The following is a 20220-nucleotide window of genomic DNA, read 5'->3' as shown; positions in this document are numbered from 1 at the left end:
GTTAAATAATGTGCTTGGATTTTAGAGGAGGAAAGCCAAATCCACCTCTAAATCCAGCATTGGTTTAATTGAATAGGGACTAGGAAATAAAGAGAAATAGAGTTTTTTTGTTTGTTTGTTTGTTTTTTTGAGAGACAGCTGTAAAGTTTACCGTATGGCACGCTCCTTTGTTTGATGGTTATAGCTACCTTTTCTTCCCAAGTGTCTACCCATGCAGTGTCCTTTGCCTTCTGAAGATGAGTTTTCCTGTGAAGATAAAGGCAAAACACTTCCCTTTCCTTTGGGAGGCTTCTATTTAGTTTATAAGATATACCTTAGTAGAATACCTGTCATTTGTCCTTGTCGAGAGGTTTTTCCTTTTCCAGTCGAATCTTGATCAACTTTGATGGTATCCAAAGTGTTTCTTCTATTATATTATCTCTTATCTTGCTCTCTTCTGTTCTTCCCCCAACTCAGCCTCGCTGTCCCATCATGTCTTCCTCACCCCTGCTCTTCTACCCTTCTCATTTTCCTAGTTCCCTCCGAAAGGGACAAGATCTCCTGAGCAAATTGGGAGCATGGGGGGATGGGAGAGGGACCTATAACTTTCATGGTACATTTTTTCATATATGTTAGTTTTCCATTTTTATATCTTCAAAATATCCTCTTTTATAGCTTCATGGTTCATTCTCTTTAATCATCAGGTGAAATCCAAGATGACTTCAATGGAGAATAGCACAGAAGTGGCAGAATTCCTCTTGATGGGGTTGACAGATGACCCCAAACTTCAGGTTCCTCTACTCTTGATATTTTTGTTCATCTACCTTGTCACTCTAATTGGTAATGGGGGGATGATGGTCCTCATCTTCTCAGATCCCAAACTCCATAATCCCATGTACTTCTTCCTCAGTAACCTGTCCTTTGTAGATCTGGGATACTCATCGGCTGTTGCTCCTAAGATGGTGGCTGCACTGCATTCAGGGAACAAGGTCATCTCCTACAATGGCTGTGCAGCTCAGTCTTTCTTCTTTGTGGGTTTTGCTACTGTTGAGAGCTATCTTCTGGCCTCCATGGCTTATGATCGCCATGCAGCAGTGTGTAGGCCTCTTCATTACACCACCACCATGACAGCGGATGTGTGTGCCATCCTGACCATTGGCTCTTATGCCTGTGGCTTCCTCAATGCCTCCATCCACACAGCAAATACCTTCAGACTCTCCTTCTGTGGTCCTAACAAAATAAATCATTTTTTCTGTGACATGCCCCCACTCCTGGCCCTTGCATGCTCCAGTACACACATCAGTGAGCTTGTTGTCTTTTTTGTTGTGGGATTTAATGTCTTTTTTGCCCTTTTGGTAATTCTCATCTCTTACCTTTTCATATTCATTGCTATTCAAAGAATGCGGTCTTCTGAGGGACGGAAGAAAGCTTTCTCCACCTGTGCTTCCCACCTCACTGCTGTGTCTATCTTCTATGGCACAATCATCTTCATGTACTTGCAGCCCAGTTCTGGCCAGTCCATGGACACAGGCAAAATAGCATCTGTGTTCTACACTATAGTGATTCCCATGCTGAACCCTTTAATCTACAGCCTGAGGAACAAAGAAGTGAAAAGTGCCCTCTGGAAAATAGTCAACAGTCTTTACCCTCAGTCTTTTAGTGTGAGTTGGAAATAGGCAGGCAAGTAAAGGGTACATCTCCGGAGCCACTGATACTTTTGAAATTTGAAGAATTTCAGTTCCACCTTCTCCAGGAACAGTGGTCATTTCAGCTCCCAGGAAAAGGCATAAGAAGCATCATGTGGAAATGTTTCATTCTGGAGGATGATCTTCTGTAGAACAAATATTACCTGGGAAATATACAGTTTTCTTGAGGGGATCTCTTGATGTCCTTTAAAGCAGATCAAAGCACAAAGGTGAATGTGGTAAATTTCCATTGCTCTGTTTCTATCTGCAAGAAAAATTTACTATTAAATTTAGTATAAAGACCATGTCTTCAATTTTATTTGTTTGTGTTTTCTGTGTATATTTTAGCATGTATATGCACATGTGTGTGGGTGCATATGCCTGTGTATATTCATTTAGAGGCCAGATATCAAATGTGGGTACTGTTGTTCTCTGACATTTTAAAAATATTTTGAGGCAGTGTCTCTCACTGAATCCAGAACCCACCAAATTGGCTAGTGAGATCACCAGATCTGCCTATCTCTACTTCCTTAGGTGGGGCTATAGGCATATCCCACCTTTTATGTGGGTCCTGAAGATATGAACACATGTTCTCATGCTTGTATGGAAAACACTTTACCCACCAAGTCATTCCCTGTCCTATCATTTTAATTTACCAGTCAACTAGAATGTACAGTATTTATGTTTTGTAGTTTCTTGGGTTCATGGTTTAGAAAGCTAAAGTTTCTTTTGTTATTAGTGATTCTTTTAATTGTACATATTTATGGATTATGTGACATGATAAATCTATACAACCATCAAATCAGGGAAGTTAGCATTTCTGTCTCCTTATTCAACATTGTTTGATTAGTACTTGCTAATAGCAACAAAGTATCCTTCATTATTTTGAATGATGTATCAGAATGGTAGGGCTTGGGCTAAGGATCAAATCCTTAGGATCAAATCTTAATTCTTGTCTTCTCTCTCCATTCATTTTCCTAGCTTTGATTCACAGTTCTGTTTCTGGATTCTCCATCTGCTTTTATTGAAGTGTTGATATAACCTTGCTGACAAGTAAAAAGCTGCTTGGAACAATACAACAGTTTCAATATTTGAACTCCTTAAACTTTGCCTTGAATATACATTCTTTCTTTAGAGAGGCTGCCCTGCATTCTGTGCTTTTGTTTTCTGCCTGACAAATTTACTAAACATTCAGAAAATGTGGAGAAAGCAGGCAATTATTCCCAGGGTCATGAAAGAAGATATTTATCTTTTGAATCGAATTATAGCATTTCTCAGACCTATCAAGTTTGGAAAATCTAATACAAATACATATAATAGCTCTAGACTTTTGCTTTTTAATTTTTTCAATAACCCCATCACTCTGGCTAACTGTTGCATTCTGGTATTTTTTAATAGATAATGTAAGAATGGCAAAAAATCTTGGATTTATTTTTTAAGATAAGAGTGACTCAAAGATGCAAGTGCAAGCCCACCCTAATATCTTGTTCCATGAGCTAAATAGTGTGAGCAGATGTGTCTCCATGAGAAAATAGTGATTAATTCTTACATAATTAACTTCTTGATGGTATTTATAGATATAACTAATGTAAGTCACTATGTAGTCCAAAATTTCGAAATATAAACAGATTTTGCCTAAACAAGAGCCAGAGGCCCAGAATATTGACTTGTAGATAATGTCCCCTAGACATGACAGGGAAATGTCTCAATTAACTCTCAACAATATGGTTCTATGAAGAAGACCAACATAATGACACTACCAGTTGACATGACATATACATGTAACAATATTAATTAAAAAAGAGACCATAAGTTTGGGAGAAAGGGATATGGGAGGAGTTGAATGGGGTGAGGAAGTGGTGGCAGTGATATAGATAAAGGATTTATGTATAAAGTTCTCAATAAGTAAAATTATAAAAGGGGAAATAAGCAGGGGACATAAGCAAAAAGAAGTAGTTGAAAGTAGACCTAATGTAATCATATTATAAGTATATTATAAGTTAATAATGTATAGTCCAATTAAAATACAATGATGTCATTGCATTTTATTTTTTTGGAAAAGTGAAAAATAATCACAAAAAGAAAACTCTCAAATTAAATATATTAATTTATTTTTGTTTTTTGAGACAGGATTTCTCTGTAGCCTTGGAGGTTATCCTGGAACTTGTTTTGTAGACCAGGCTGGCCTGTAACTCACAGAGATCCGCCTGCCTCTGCCTACCAAATGCTGGGATTAAAGGCATGCACTACCATTGCCCTGGAAAATACATTAATTTTTGCTTCAAATACAAAACTGAGAAATCTTAGCTGTACATAGAGCTTAAAATTTAGTTTTATACTGCACACAGCAAAGCCTCTATGTAGGGATACCTCATAAGTCTTGTCAAGAACAATGCAAAGAGAGAGTTTTGGAATAGAAGGCCAAAATATAAGGAAGCCAACTTTCTTGTCACATGACTACTGCCACGTGGAGACATCGGGAGCTTCTGAATTGGAGACCTAGAGAACCTACATAGAGCTTGTCTATCCTCTTAAATTTTCTGTCCTTCAGCAGGAAGGTGCTTCCACCTTTCACAGGGATGTGTGGTGATACATTATTTATGATTTAGTTAAGCTTGCCTGAGGGTTCAGAATGCAAAGCTAGCCACAAGCCATAGAGCCAGACAGAGGGGGATGGATCTCTGTTAGTTCAAGGCCACACTGAGCTACACGAAATTGATCCAGTCTAAAAGAGAAACAGCTCAACAAAGGTGATTTCAGGACTTGGGATCACACACTTTGAATCCCAAAACTAGAGAGGTATTCAAGGAAGAAGCAAAGTCAGTCTTGGGCAATTAGTTTCCAGCCACTTTGAGGGAAGCATAGTAGTCTAGGATTCTGAGGATGGGTGCTGGGCAGTGCAGCTTGGAGATGTAATCAGAGGATACAATTGGCCCTTCTGTCTGAGCATGGGTAGAGGTGAGCAACCTCTAGAGATTGGCTGCTTTGCTTCTCTGACCTTCTAGCTTGAACGCCAATATATATCTCTGGGTTTTTATTATTTGTGTTACAGAAATAGACAACCATTAAAGCCAAGGATCTACTGCACAATGGATCCCTCCTCAGTGGCATATAGAGCAGAGGAATGCTGGATTGGGAATTGGGTCTGAAAAGCAGTTATTAAAACATTAAATGTATTCTATTCTTGACCTCTCTTCCTTCCTCTGCCCTCCACCAGTTTACACTTTCCTTTCTCTTCCTTCTCCCCATTTTCACTGTCTTCCTAAATTCTTTCTACTCTAAGCAAGAGCTTTTCTTATCTTTATGACATTAAAAGCTCTATGAGAAATTAAGGTTCAAAATTTAAATTCCAAAACTGTTAACAGTACATAGTAAATTGAGTTTCTGAGTATATTTCTTTACAGCTCTATACCACAGCAAAGAGAGAAAATGTGGGTCTTCTCAGACTTAACAGTCTAAAGGCTTCTATAATGCTTTTTTCAGTCAAACTCATATCAAACAAATAGAGTTTGAACCCAAGTGCTACACAAGAATGCTAATTCTACTGTCAATAGCTGGGGGGAAATCCTTATTCTCATCAGCTATGTCATCTCAAGGAAGTCATGTACTCTTTACATTCAACATTCAGGATAAATTGCAAAGATAATATGGAATCAAATGTGTGCATGTTCATCATATTGACAGTGTTTTCAGATACTGATACTGGCTGTTCAGTTAACTGTATTTGCATGTCTAACTTTGGCTTCTCTTCTTACCCTCTCCCTGCCATTTAAGCCCAGCTTTTCATTTTTACTTGCATTTAACTTTCTGGTCCAAATCTCTCAGATCCATGGCAGGCATATTTCAAGATGACATTATATAGATATTCATTTATAGAAGGTACTCAGAAGGCTGAGAGAGTATCCCTCTGTGGGCAATGGGATCCCAAAATCCATTTATACTCCAGGGATAAATACTGTTCCACTACCAGAAGCCCCATGGACTGCCCAGGCCTCCTAACTGACACTTACGTTCAGGGGGCCTAGTTTGGTCCTATATTGGTTTCCCAGATAACAGTCTGGGGTCCATGAGCTCCCCCTTGTTCAGGTCAGCTGTTTCTGTGGGTTTTCCCAGGCTAGTCTTGACCCCTTTGCTCACCACTCTTCCTCTCTACAACTGGATTCTAGGAGTTCGGCCAGAAGGCATCTTATTTCCAGCAAGAGAATGAACAGAGTTTGTATTAGTGTAGGGGAGCTTTGCCCTTGTAAGAAGGAAATCTGTCAAACAGAAGCTAGACGCCCATTTAGTTACTGACATCTAGTTTTTTCCTTAAGGAAGGGTCTAAGGGATGCGAAGCACTGTGGGGGATTCCTGCCACACAAAATTGCCTAAAAGGAGAAAGTGAGACTTCCTACTTGAAACTCCCCAAGCAGAATGTATATTACACAATCTAGGGAAATAATTTATTAGTTATTAACTTAAAGTTCAAAAACCAGTACTAAAACTGTTTTAGCACATAATAAATTCAGTTTCTAAGCATATTTAATTTTTTATTCTATTCCCCAGTAGAGGTAGTAAAGTGTGGGTCTTCCAGGCTGCATTATTCTTTTTTAAAAAATAACTACAGTTGAGTTCTTTAGAAATGAACTTTCCAGGGGTGGGAAATATGGGTTAGCAGTTAAAATCACTTGAGGCTCTTGCAGAAGACTCAGGTTTGGTCCCCAGCACCCACATCAGACAGCTCACAATCACCTGTAACTCCAGTTCCAGAGCCTCTGACATCCTCTTCTTGTCTCTGAAGGGACTTGCTTCCACATGATGCCCTCAGATGCCTGCTTCACCACCTTCTTGATATCTTCCTATGTGGCAGCTTTCTCCAGGTGACATGTCAGATCCATGACGGACACACTGGGGGTAGGAACATGGAAGGCCATGTCCATGAGCTTCCCGTTCAGCTCTGGGATGACTTTGCCCACAGCCTTGGCAGCACCAGTGGGTGCAGGGATGATGTTCTGGGTAGCCCCACGGCCATCATACCACAGTTTCCTGGGCAGTGATGGCATGAACTGTGGTCATGAGTCATTCTACAATGTCAAAGTTGTCATGGATGACCTTGACCAAGGGGGCTAAGCAGTTGGTGGTGCAGGACGAATTGCTGACTATCTTGAGGGAATTGTCATACTTGTCATGGTTCACACCCATCACAAATATGGGGGCATCAGCAGAAAGATCTGAGATGATGACCCTCTTGGCCACACCCTCCAAGTGGGCCCCAGACTTCTCCATAGTGGTGAATGGACACCAGTGGACTCTACAACATACATGGTGCTAGCATCACGCCATTTGATGTTGGTGGGATCTCGCTCCTGGAAGACGGTGATGACCTTCCTGTTGATGATAAGCTTCCCATTCTCAGTCTTGAAATGTGCCTTTGCACTTGCCATGGGTAGAGTCATACTGGAACACGTGACCATGTAGTTGAGGTCAATGAAGGGGTCATTGATGGCAACAATGTCCTCTTTGCCAGAATCAAAGGCAGCCCTAGCAACTAGGCATCCAAATCCATTCACTCCAACCTTCACCATTATTTCTCAGGAACAAGGCTGGCACTGCATGAAAAAATGCGCCTGTCTCTAGAACAGGAAGGAGCAGAGAGCCTAGTTGAATTTGTTTAAACTCATCAACATAAAAGACAGTTTGATTCTGCTCTGTTTTGTACTTGACATAGGTCTTGATGTGTCAAGAGATATCCTTAGATTTTTTTTTTTTTACGTACATTTGTTCATCATATGGTAGAATCTGGGGCTACTGAGGAAAAAAAAGCTTTGAGAAATTAACCAATCTTCTTGCCATTAAAAATAAAAACATAATATATATATGTATATATATATAATATAATATATATAATTGAAAAAAATCCATGATGATCTGTAACAGAACCTCTGCTTAGCATATTGAGGAAAGGACCAACTAGGGTATATTTTAGTAAGTTTCAAGTAGGCCTTAATCAGTCTTTGGTCTTCATGATGAGTCCCTATCAAAGAGAAGGTACTCTGCAGGATGTTAAGATGTTAAGAGGTAATTCTTATGTCAGCAAAGCGAAGACTGCATACATTTGACTGATATAAAATATTTTGAGACTAACAACTCAATGTTCAGTATCCTTGTCAACAGAAATATTTACTGTACTCCATCAAATGTGAACGAACCAGGGCATGTTTATTTTCAGTCTTGGTAGCTGGAGCTGACTGTTTGAACACAGCAGCTCACAGAGAAATCATGCACCAGTCAGTATTTACTGGCATGGACTAGAGGGAAGGCATAATGTGAGGTCTCTGAAGGAATCTGATGATACACAACAGTTTCTGCTTCAGGAACAACTTGCAAACAGTACAATAGGACAAAGCATACATGTCAGGACAGATGACAGCTAAGGGCATCTATGACACTGTCAAATTAGGAGTGTGGGAGAGGATATTAAAGCAAGGAGCTTTAAGGAAGAGAAAGAAACTTGTGTACAGGGAAGGGCCCTAGGAGAAGGTAGAAGTTGAGCCAGACTCTCAATGGATACCATTGACAGAGCCTGAGAGTCCCAGATAAGAGACATAACTTCTCTGTGAAACTAGTACAAACCAACCACTTATCTCTGAGTCAGCTTCCTCCTTGTCAAAGCAGAGATAGTATCACCTCCATGCCATCTTCAAGGTTGCTGTGAGGGTCAAATAGAATAATGAGTATTTTCAGAATTGCTCTCTGCTTTCCAGCGCTGGTACTGCTGTTAGTTTTAATATTAGCAAGAGAGATGAATGAGGAGGTCTGCTCCAGCCATCTAAACTCAGGTGTGGAGGTAGGATTTCTCAGTATCTATCAGGTGGATTTAGAACATTCCAATTAGAGTGAATCAACCATTAATTTCTCAGTTTATCATTTCTACAGGCAAATGAGACTAGTGCCCATCAACTTAGATCAACAACCCAGTAACAACTACATCCCTATGGACGAAGTTTTCTAAATAATCCCACCACTTAGCTGCCAGGTCAAAACCTAAGGATCCTATCTCCTGCCCACAACTGGATTTACAAACTGTTAATTTGTAGAACTTGACAAGGTCTGTGTGTATAGGTGTGTGTGTGTGTGTGTGTGTGTGTGTGTGTGTGTGTGAGAGAGAGAGAGAGAGAGAGAGAGAGAGAGAGACAGACAGACAGACAGACAGAATTTGTAGAATAATTATTAAAATATGTTAACATTATAAACATGCACATAGACAAGTGTGGAATTGAAGAAGATAAGATGAATATATATTATATTCATCTTATCTTAATTACAAATTGTAATTGGATACAAATCTATGTAATCTGTGTAAGTATTAGTTAATTAATTTTTATGTATTATGGAATGAATCTAGGACTTTGCACAAGTAAGTCAAGTAAGTGCTTTATGATAGAGCTACTTCTGCAGTCCATGTATTTTATGTATTTACTATATTTTTTAATTTTTAAAATGTGTTTTATTCGGTGACAAGCTAAAACATATTTCCTGTCAGTAAGTCTATCTGTGTAAACATCTTGGTGAACATATTAGACTGCAAAGTTGTTGAACTTTTCTTTTTTTTGCAGATTTTTTATTTGAATTAGAAACAAGATTGTTTTATATGACAATCCCAGTTACCTCTCCCTCCCCTCCACCCCTACCACCCCCATCCCCCAACTAAAACCCTACATATCATATATCGTTTCTGCTCTCCCTGGATGGTGAGGACTTCCATAGGGTGTTATCAGAGTCTATCATATCCTTTGGGATAGGGCCTAGGCCCACACATGTGTGTCTTGGCTCAGGGAGTATTCCTCTATGTGAAATGGACTCCCAAAGTCCACACCTATGCTAGGGATAAGTACTGAACTACTACAGGAGGTCCTGTAGATTTCTGAGGTTTCCTCACTGAAACCCATGTTCTTGGGGTCTGGATCAGTCCCCTGCTGGTATTCCAGCTATCAGTCTGGGGAGCAAGAGTTCCCTGATGTTCAGGTCAGGTGTTTCTGTAGGTTTCACCAGCCTGGTCCGGACCCTTTTGCTCTTCACTCATCCTTCTTTGGATTCCAGTTCAGTTCAGTGATTAGTTGTGGGTGTCTGCTTCTACTTCCAACAGCTGCTGGATGAGGGCTAACGGGTGGCATACAAGTCAGTCATCAATCTCATTATCAGGGGAGGGCATTTAAGGCAGCCTCTCCTCTGTTGCTTAGATTGTTAGCTTGTGTCATCTTTGTCGATCTCCAGACATTTCCCTAGTGACTGATTTCTCTGTAAACCTAAAATGTCTCCCTCTATTATGGTATCTCCATTTTTGTTATCTTCTATTCTTCCACTGATTCAAACTTTCTGCTCCTTCATGTCCTCATCCCTCCTCTTCTCCACTTCTCATTCTCCTAGCTCCCTCTCCCCTCTTCCTGTGCTACCAATTTGCTCAGTAGATTTTGACCCTTTCCCCTTCTCCAGGAGAACATGAATATCTCTCTTAGGGTCCTCCTTGTTTACTAGCTTCTCTGGCAGTATGGATTGTAGGCTGGTAATCCATTACTCTATGTAAAAAATCTACATATGAATGAGTACATACCATGTTTGTCTTTTTGTGATTGGGTTATCTTGCTCAGAATGGTTTCTTCTAGTTCCAAGCATTTTCCTGCAAATTTCAAGATTCCATTGTTTTTTTTCTGCTGAGTAATACTCCATTGTGTAAATGTACCACATTTTCTCTATCCATTCTTCAGTTGAGGGGCATCTAGGATGTTTCCAGTTTCTGGCTACTACGAATAGTGCTGCTATGAACATCATTGAATAGATGTCCTTGTTGTATGAATGTGCTTTTTTGGGTATATGCCTAATAGTGGGGTTACTTGATCTTGTGGTAGACTGATTCCCATTTTCTTGAGGAGGCGCCATACTGATTTCCAAAGTGGCTGTACGTGTTGGCACACCCACCAGCAGTGGAGGAGTGTTCCCCTTTCTCCACATCCTCTCCAGCATAAACTGTTATTGGTATTTTTGATTTTAGCCATTCTGACAGGAGTAAGATGGTATCTCAGAGTTGTTTTGATTTGCATTTCCCTGATGGCTAAGGATGTTGAACATTTTCTTATGTGTGTTTCAGCCATTTTAGATTCCTCTATTGAGAATTGTCTATTTACTTCTGTATCCCACTTTTTATTTGGATTGTTTGGTGTTTTGGAGGCTAGCTTCTTGAGTTCTTTGTATATGTTGGATATCAGCTCTCAGTCAGATGTGGAGTTGGTGAATATCTTTTCCCAGTGTGTGGGCTGCTCTTTTTTCTTGCTGACTGTGTCCTTTTCCTTACAGAAGCTTCTCAGTTTCAGGAGGTCCCATTTATCAATTGTTGATCTCAGTGTCTGTGCTATTGGTGTAATGTTCAGGAACCACTCTCCTGTACCAAATAATTCAAGGGTATTTCCCACTTTGTCTTCTAATAGGTTCAGTGTGGTTGGATTTATGTTGAGGTCTTTCATCCATTTGGAATTAAGTTTTGTGCATGGCGATAGACTTGGATCTATCTGCAGTCTTCAACATGCCTGCATCCAGTTATGCCAAAACCATTTGTTAAAGAAGTTCTCTTTATTCCATTGTATAAATTTAAATTGTTTGTCAAAAATAAGTTGTTTGTAGGTGTGGGGATTAATAACAGAGTTTTCAACTCTATTCCATTGGTCTACCTGTCTATTTTTATGCCAACACCAAGCTGTTTTCAGGACTATAGCTCTGTAATAGAGCTTAAAGTCAGGGATGGTGATGCCTCCAGAAGTTCCTTTATTGTACAGGGTTGTGTTGTCTATCCTGGGTCTTTTGTTTCTCCATGAAAAGTTGAGAATTGTTCTTTCAAGGCCTGTGAAGGATTGCATTGGATCTGTAGATTGATTTTTGGCAAGATTGCCATTTTTACTATGTTGATCCTACCTATCCAAGATCATGGGAAATCTTTCCATTTTCTGGTATCTTCTTTAATTTCTTTCTTTAGAGACTCAAAATTCTTACGATACATGTTTTTCACTTTTTTTGTGAAAAAAAGTATTTTATGTTGTTTGTGGCAATTGTAAAGGGTGATGGTTCTCTGATTTCTTTCTCCACCAAAGTGTCATTAGTATATAGTAGGGCTACAGATTTTTTTGAGTTAAACTTGTATCCTGCCACTTTGCTGATGGTATTTATCAGCTGTAGGAGTTCCCTGGTAGAAATTTTCGGGTCACTCCTATAGACTATCATATCATCTGCAAATAATGGAAGTTTGACTTCTTCCTTTCCTATTTTATTCCCTTAATCTCCTTTTGTTGTCTTATTGCTCTAGCAAGAACTTCAAGGACAATATTGAATAGGTATGAAGAGAGTGGACAGCCTTGCCTTGTCCCCGATTTTAGAGGAATTGCATTGAGTTTCTCTCCATTTAATTTGATGTTGGCTGTCGGCTTGCTGTATATTGCTTTTATTATGTTAAGGTATGTTCCTGTTATTGCTGATTTCTCCAAGACCTTTGTCATGAAGGGGTACTGGATTTTGTCAAAGGCTTTTTCGGCATCTAGTGAGATGATCATTTTTTTTTTCCTTCAGTCTGTTTATATGGTGGTTTACATTGATGGATTTTCATGTGTTGAACTATCCTTGCATCCCTGGGATGAAGCCTACTTGATCATGGTGGATGATTTCTCTGATGTGTTCTTGGATTTGATTTGCCAGTGTTTTATTGAGTATTTTTGCATCAATATTCGTGAGGGATATTGGCCTGTAGTTCTCTTTCTTAGTTGTGTCTTTGTGTGGCTTGGGTATCAAGGTTATTGAAGCCTCATAAAAAGAGTTTGGCAATTACTATTCTGCTTCTATTGTGTGGAATACTTTGAGGAGAATTGGTATTAGCTGTTCTTTGAATTCCTGGTCGAATTCTGCACAGAAGCCATCTGGCCCTCGGCTTTGTTTTTTTTGGAGAATTTGATGACTGCTTCTATTTCATTAGGGGTTATAGTTCTATTTAAGTTGCTTATCTGTTCTTGATTTTATTTTGGTACGTGAAATTTATCCAGTAAATTGTCCATTTCCTTTAGATTTTCTAATTTTGAAGAATATATGTTTTCGAAGTATGGCCTTTTGATTCTCTGGATTTCCTCTGTGTCTGTTGTTATGTCCCCCATTTCATTCCTGATTTTATTGATTTGCATATTCACTCTCTGCTGTTTGGTAAGTTTGGATAAAGGTTTGTCTATCTTGTTTATTTTCTCAAAGAACCAACTCTTTGTTATATTGATTGTATTGTTCTCCTAGTTTCCATTTTTATTGATTTCAGCCTTCAATTTGATTATTTCTTGGCATCTGCTCCTCTGGGGTGTATTGGCTTCTTTGTGTTCTAAAGCTTTCAGTTGTGTTGTTAATTCTCTAGTGTGAGTATTTCCTGTTTTGTCATGTGGGCACTTAGCACTACGAACTTTCCTCTTAGCACTGCTTTCGAAGTGTCCCATAAGTTTGGGTATGTTGTGTCAACCTTCTCATTGAATTCTAGGAAATCTTTAATTTCTTTTTTTTAAAATTTTTCCTCGACCCAGGAATTGTGCAATTGGGTGTTACTTAAATTCCATGAGTTTGTAGGTTTTCTGCAATTCCTGTGGTTGTTGAATTCTAACTTTAAAGCATAGTGGTTTGATAAGATACAGGGGGGTTTGTCAAATAATTTGTACTTGTTGAGGTTTGCTATGTTGCCAAGTATGTGGTCGATTTTAGAGAAGGTTCCATGTGGCACTAAGAAGAAGGTATACTGTTTTGTATTTGGCTGGAATGTTCTATAGATATCTGTTAAGTCCAATTGCGCCATAACTTCTATTAGTTCCTTTGCTTGTTTGTTAAGTTTCTGTCTGGTGTTCTGTCTAGTGGTAAGAATGGGGTGTTGAAGTCTCCCACTATAAGTGTGTGCAGTTTCATGTGTGATTTGAGTTTTAGTAATTTTTGTTTTACAAAAGTGGATGTCTTTGTATTTGGGGCATAAATGTTCAGAACTGAGACTTCATCCTGATGGATTTCCCCTGTGCTGAGTAGGAAGTGACCTTCTTCATCTCTTTTGATTGATTTTAGTTTAAACTCTAATTTATTAGATATTAGGATTGCTACCCCCACTTGTTTCTTTGGTCCATTTGATTGGAAAAATCCTTTTCCAACCATTTACTCTGAGATATCGCCTGTCTTTGAAGTTGAGGTGTGCTTCTTGTATGCAGCAGAAGGATGGATGCTGTCTTCTTATCAATTCTGCTAACCTGTGTCTTTTTATAGGTGAGTTAAGACCATTAATGTTGAGGGATATTAATGACCATTGATTGTTTATTCTTGTTTGTTTTGGATTTGGTCATGCTGGTGAAATTATGTATGGGATTCTATCCCTTTTTTCCTTTTGGCTGTTGGTAAAGTGGGATTATCTATTGCCTATATTTTTCTGGGTTAACTTCCTTGGGTTGCAGTTTTCCTTTCAGAACTTTCTGTAGGGCTGGATTGGTGGATGTGTATTGTTTGAATCTGGTTTTGTTATGGAATATCTTGTTTTCTCCATCTATGTTGACTGAAAGCCTTGCTGGGTATAGTAGTCTGGGCTGGCATCTGTGGTCTCCTTTTGTAGGTAGAATGTCTATCCAGGACTTTCTGGCTTTCAGAGTTTCCATGGAAAAGTCAGGTGTAATTCTGATAGGTTTGCCTTTAATGTTACTTGACTTTTTTCCTTTGCTGCTCTTAATATTTTCTCGTTATTCTGTATGTTTGTGGTTTTGATTATTATGTGTCAAGGAGACTTTTTTTTTTTGGTTCAGTTTATTTGGTGTTTTGTAGGGTTTTGTACTGTCATTGGCATGTCTTTCTTTAAGTTGGGAAAGTTTCTTCTATGATTTTGCTGAATATGTTTTCTGTGTCTTTGATTTGTATTTCTTCCCCTTCTTCTATACCTATTATTCTTAGGTTTGGTCTTTTCATGGTTTCCCATATTTTCTGGATATTTTGTGTTAGGGATTTGTTGGACATAAGATTTTCTTTGGTTGATGAGTCTATTTCACCTCTTCTATGTCTTGTATTCTGTTGGTTATGCTTGCATCTGTAGTTCCTGATTGTTTACCTAGCTTTCCTATTTTCAGCATTCCCTCAGATTGTGCTTTCTTTATTGTCTCTATTTCAGTTTTTAGGTCTTGAACAGTTTCCTTGAGAGATTTGTTGATATCTTGTATTTTTTGGTTTGTTTTTTCTTCCATTTCTTTAAGGGATTTTCTCATGTCCTCTTTGAGGTCCTCTGTCATTTTCATGATGATGTTTTTAACATCATTCTTTTCTGCTTCATGTGCATTGTGATGTTCAGGTCTTGCTGGTGTATGGTTCCTAGTCTCCGGTGCTGTCATATTGGGTTTTCTGTTGGTGACTGTGCTTTTACATTGCCCTCTTCTAAGCCTTTCTTCTGGTGGGTGTAGCAGGAATCTCTTCCTCTCCTGGTGGGTATGGGACCAAGGTTCCCTTCTGGTAGATGCAAACAGTTCCAATACTCTGATGTCTGTCCTCTTCTCATGGATGGAGGCAGGACTGTTACCGGGTCCTTGGCAGTGTCTGGGTGTGTTGGATCCCACTGCCGAGTTTGGATCCAGTGAGCAGAGCCCTGGTGTCAGATGTCCAGTATTTACTATAAATTAGTAAGAACATTGTAAGTAACCTAATAGGGAAACATAAAATATAAGTATCCAATATATTGTTAATGGTTATTTATTTGATTTATTTCTAGTGTGGTGTAACAATTAACATTATTGACATGAGTATTTTGGCTATGTATCATAGTATATATTTAGTTTTTTAGAATATATACATACATATATATGCATACATATATACATACAAATATATGCATATATATATATATATATATATATATATATATATATGTGAAAGTGGAACTTCACTACATAGTGGTGTGAGAATTCTATCAGTACTTGTTTTCACTAAACATTTTTTGTGCCAGTTCAGTAAGAATACAATGCGTTATTTTGGCTTTGATTGCTAATGATGGTCAACATACTTTTACTTTGATTTCCAAATTGTACCTATTTTTGTATTGTGTAAATATGATGAATCCAATCAGTATAAATGGGAGTACGTTTATGGAAGCATTTCATTTGTTCCGTTAAGTTGGTATTTGTTTGGTAACTTATTAAACTGAACCTAGATATTTTATGCATCTTGTATCCTGTGTATTTTTATATGAATATATGTCTATTTCAAATGTATATATCTATATCTATATCTATCTATCTATATATATACTATATCTATATCTATCTATCTATCTATCTATCTATCTATCTATATATATATATCCCAAAATTGTGTATTATAGCAAAGGTGTTAATTAGAAAAGTCAAACATAACTCCCACATTTAAATATCTTACATAAAGTTTGGCTAAATACCTTTCTATATTCACAGTTCAAATGTTTAGAAAGGTATATCGAGCAGAGTACCTATATTAAGAAAGTTTACAGTTCAATAAAATAAGTTATGTACAAGTAGCATGAAGCAAACTGAAAGTGTTTCTTACAAGGGAACAATGGGGATTAAAAAGATGGGAGAGAAATGAGAGAGGGTAGTATGGCATTATGGGAAGGGTGCTCAAAGTAAATTATGTAATTTCATAAAAAGATGTAAGAGCTGGAAGATGGGAAGGAGGGCAAAAAATGTTTTCTGCATACAAAATGACTGTTGTGGTAGTTTGAATATAATTGGCTCCCATAAGCTTATAGGGAGTGGAGTTATTAGGAGGTGTGGCCTTATTTGAGGTCTCCTATGCCCAATCTATTCCCAGTGTCTCAATTTACTTCTTGTTGCCTATGAATCTAGATGTAGGAATCTCAGCTTCTTCTCCCTCAACACGTCTACTTGCATACCATCATGTCTGCCACTCTGATGATAATGGACCAAACTTCTAAACTGTAGGACATTCCAATTAAATGTTTTTTTAAAATAAGAATTGCCATGTTTATTGTGTCTTTTAATCACAGTAGAAACCCCAACTAAGACAAAAGTTGTTTACAGGGATTGGGGTATCACTCTGGTAGGCCTGACCTTACTTTTGTATGAAGGATTATGGACCTTGGGACTGTGTATTAGTAAAACAGTTGAATGCTATAAGTGGTGCATAATAAGCCATACTAGTAGGAGCATGGAAGGCAGTGATGTTGAATGTGGTTTAATGAACTATGGGGGTCTGTCTCAAGAGGTTTCAGAGGAGAAGAATTTTAGTGCATTGCCTAGAGATCATTTTTGTGATACTTTAGTGAAGAATGCAGCTCTCTTTTGCCCTTGTCAATGAGTCTTCATGAGGATACAGAAATTTCAAAACAGCCTAGTAAAGACTCTGTCATGTGGTTATTAATGGTAACTCTAATGGAGATTGATAAAGAAAAGGAGCAAGCTGAGAAAGGAAAAATATAAAATGTACAATTTGAGGAGAAAAGGAACACCAGGAAGTGGATTGGAGCTGTGTTCAGGAGATAAACAGATTAAGAAGTATAATAAAGGGTGTGGTGACCTCACTGCAAGATACCACCCAGCTAAGTTTCAACTTGTGGAAAGGAATTAAAGAAAATCTTAGAGCAGGTATGGTATTATACACCTTTAGTCACAGCACTCCAGAGGCAGAGGCTGGTGGATCTCTGAGTTTGAGGCCAGCCTTGTCTACAGATACAGTTTCAGGATAGGCAAACTTAGGCAGTGAAGGAAACCATCTAAACAGAAAGCTGGTAAAGATGTAATTGAATGAGAGGGCCATGTTCCAGGCCCAGTAAGCAGCAGAACTTTGCAGCTTTTGCCATGTCATTCTAGGTTTAAGGAAAGAAGAAATGGGTTATAGAATTTGCCTTCACTCCTAAGGAAAGCTGATTTGGCCAGGCACATGGCAGGGGTATTCCTGAAAGGATACCTATAGATACCTCCATTCTGTGAAGCTATGAATTTGAAGCCCAGATTTTTGGAAACCCCAAGAAGTAGCAGATGCCAGAGTCATGGGGTTGCCTGCAGAGGTAAACTTCTAACAGGGAGTGGAACAAGCCAAAGAGAAAGAAGTATGTTGCAGTCAACAAACAAAGCTGAAAGAAATTAGAGATATGAAGAACATTTCCACATCAGACATGGGATGCACAAAGTTAGGACTTTGCCCAGCTGGGTTTTGGTCTTGCTTTGGTCCAATACTTCCTCACTATGCTCTCTTTCCTACATTTTGGAATGGCAATGTGTACCCTATGCCACTATATGTTGGAAGTATGTGATCTGATTTTTGATTTTGATTTTATAGGGAATTATAGCTATAACATTGCATGAATTTCAGAAGAGACTTTGAACTTTAGACTTTTAAACATTGTTGACCCTGTGATAGACTATAGGAACTTTTGAAGTTGGACTAAATTTATTTTGCATTATGATATTGTTACAAGCTTATGGGATGAGGGACTGGAATGTGGTAGTTTTATGCTATTGCCCCCGCCCATAAGCTCATAGGCAGTGGCATTATTAAGAGGTGTGGTCTTGTTGGAAGAAGTGTGTCACTGTAGAGACAGGCTTTGAGCTCTCTTATCTCAGTCTAGACCCAGTGTCTCTGTTCACTTCCTCTTGCCTGTGGATCAAGATGTAGGACCCTCGGCTCCCTTTCCAGCATCATGTCTGTTTTCACATCATTATGCCCTGCCATGATGATAACAGACTAAACCTCTGAACTGTAAACCAACACAATGAAATGTTTTCATATAAAACAGTTGCAGTGGTCATGGCATCTCATCACAGCATTAGAAATCTATGACAGCTGTTTAACACATAACCTCAGACCAGAACAGATGGTGTTACCTACACAAGACTGGTACAAGAATAAGTAAAATTCTAGCATAGAAGAGTAGGGGCTCCCATAGTTTCACTCCTAGCTGAAGCAGTATTGGCAGTTGATAACTGCTGGGGGAGGGATAGTTATTTTTCTTTAGGCGTCTGACTGCTAGTGTGTTCTCCATGACCCAGTAGATGACTCTACATGCAAGAGCATAACAGCAATGCAAGTTGGACTCAGTGGGATAAAGATAAAATTTATAAAAGGAAGATTTGAAGGTAGCATGATATGATTAGGTGTTCTGGAAGAAGTAAGCATGGTGGGGGTAAACATAGATATGATTAAGATACAATATATACAAGTCTGCAATATGGAAAGAATAGAACATTCATAGTATAAGTGTAACACCTATTCAGAAGTAACCAACTTGAATAATATGTAAGAATGATAACTAAAATAGCTAGATATAAACTGGTAAATAGATGAATTATTGCTCTCAGGGTGAGAATTATAAAAGATAACTTTTCTGAACAAAAAAGAGACAATAAAACAGGAAGAAAACTATGCAGACAAAATCTAAAATAGATACACAATATTTTTGAAGGCAAATAATGGAAAATAGAAGTTTGAAATGTCATACACACTGCTGTCCTAGTACAATGGGCTTTGTCTTACAGATTAAGGTTTTCAATACAAACTATATATTCACACTAAGGATGTTAGTGCTTTGTAAATAGTTGCTGCACTGGAAGCTGTGCCTATATCTTTCAGGGGTAGGGATGAGACACAAGATTGGCATGCATGAGGCTCTAGGTTAAATTTCCAGTATCCCCAAATTTTTTAAAGGAATTATGCTGTATCAATTAGGAATAATATATGCATGCAAATATGAAACAAAAAGACTATACATGTTCACTACAGATATAATTTTAGGTTGGTAACTTTTTCTAGTCTTAATTTGGTCATTTGGCAGAATCTAGAAGGTCATACATGACTTTTAGAATGTTCAGATTAATGGGGTATATTTTAAAACTACACCCTTAAAATAATCTCATGAATTTTGTGTCTTTTGATATGTGTTCCTGTTGATTCATGAATCTGTTAATTTAGGTCCTCTCTTTCTTCATTTTGGTTAGTTGGGTCAGGGCCTGTACATTTTATTTATATTCTCAAAAAAACAACTCTTAGATTTATTGATTTTTTCCTGTTTCTATGTCATTGATTTCTCTTCTGATTTTTATCATATATTGCCATGGACTGTGTTCTGATTTGGTTCATTCTTGTTTTTCCAACAGTTTTGAATTGATAATTAAGTAATTTATTTATATTCTTTCTGATTTTTAAATGTAGGCACTTAGAGCTATAGATTTTCCTCATGGCACTGTCCTCAATGTGTGAGAGTGGTGTTATTGTGTTGTTTTCATTTACATTTACACTTAGTTTCTGGAATTGCTTTTATTTCTTTCTTGATTTCTTCATTGACCCATTCATCATTCAGTAACAAGTTACTTAATCTCCACCAGTCTGTGTAAATCTAGAGATTTGTTTGCGGTCAATTATACGTTTTGTTGCACAGTGATCATATAAGATACAAACTGTGATTTCATCCTCTTTGAATTTGTAATGATTTGTTTTATTTTTCAGGGTGTGGTCTATTTATAAAACTTTTCACCTACTTCTGAGTAGAATGTGTATTGTGAAGGTGTTT

The 20220-nt window shown here is 38.1% G+C and overlaps 1 protein-coding gene and 1 pseudogene across 1 annotated transcript; one reads left to right on the top strand and one right to left on the bottom strand.

The window, feature by feature from the left end:
* Positions 1-695: 695 nt before the first annotated feature.
* On the top strand, positions 696-1655 carry LOC100750745 (olfactory receptor 1444). The gene has a single exon (XM_027406802.1). The coding sequence runs from the start codon at positions 696-698 to the stop codon at positions 1653-1655; it is 960 nt and encodes a 319-aa protein (XP_027262603.1).
* An 86-nt stretch (positions 1656-1741) lies between these two features.
* Positions 1742-7228, bottom strand: LOC100750456 (annotated as a pseudogene).
* Positions 7229-20220: the final 12992 nt, after the last annotated feature.

The sequence above is a fragment of the Cricetulus griseus genome, chromosome 3 (assembly GCF_003668045.3).
Source record: "Cricetulus griseus strain 17A/GY chromosome 3, alternate assembly CriGri-PICRH-1.0, whole genome shotgun sequence".
Classification (NCBI taxonomy): Eukaryota; Metazoa; Chordata; class Mammalia; order Rodentia; family Cricetidae; genus Cricetulus; species Cricetulus griseus.
Note: the sequence above shows the minus strand (reverse complement) of the source record. Positions and strands in the feature narration are given on the sequence as shown.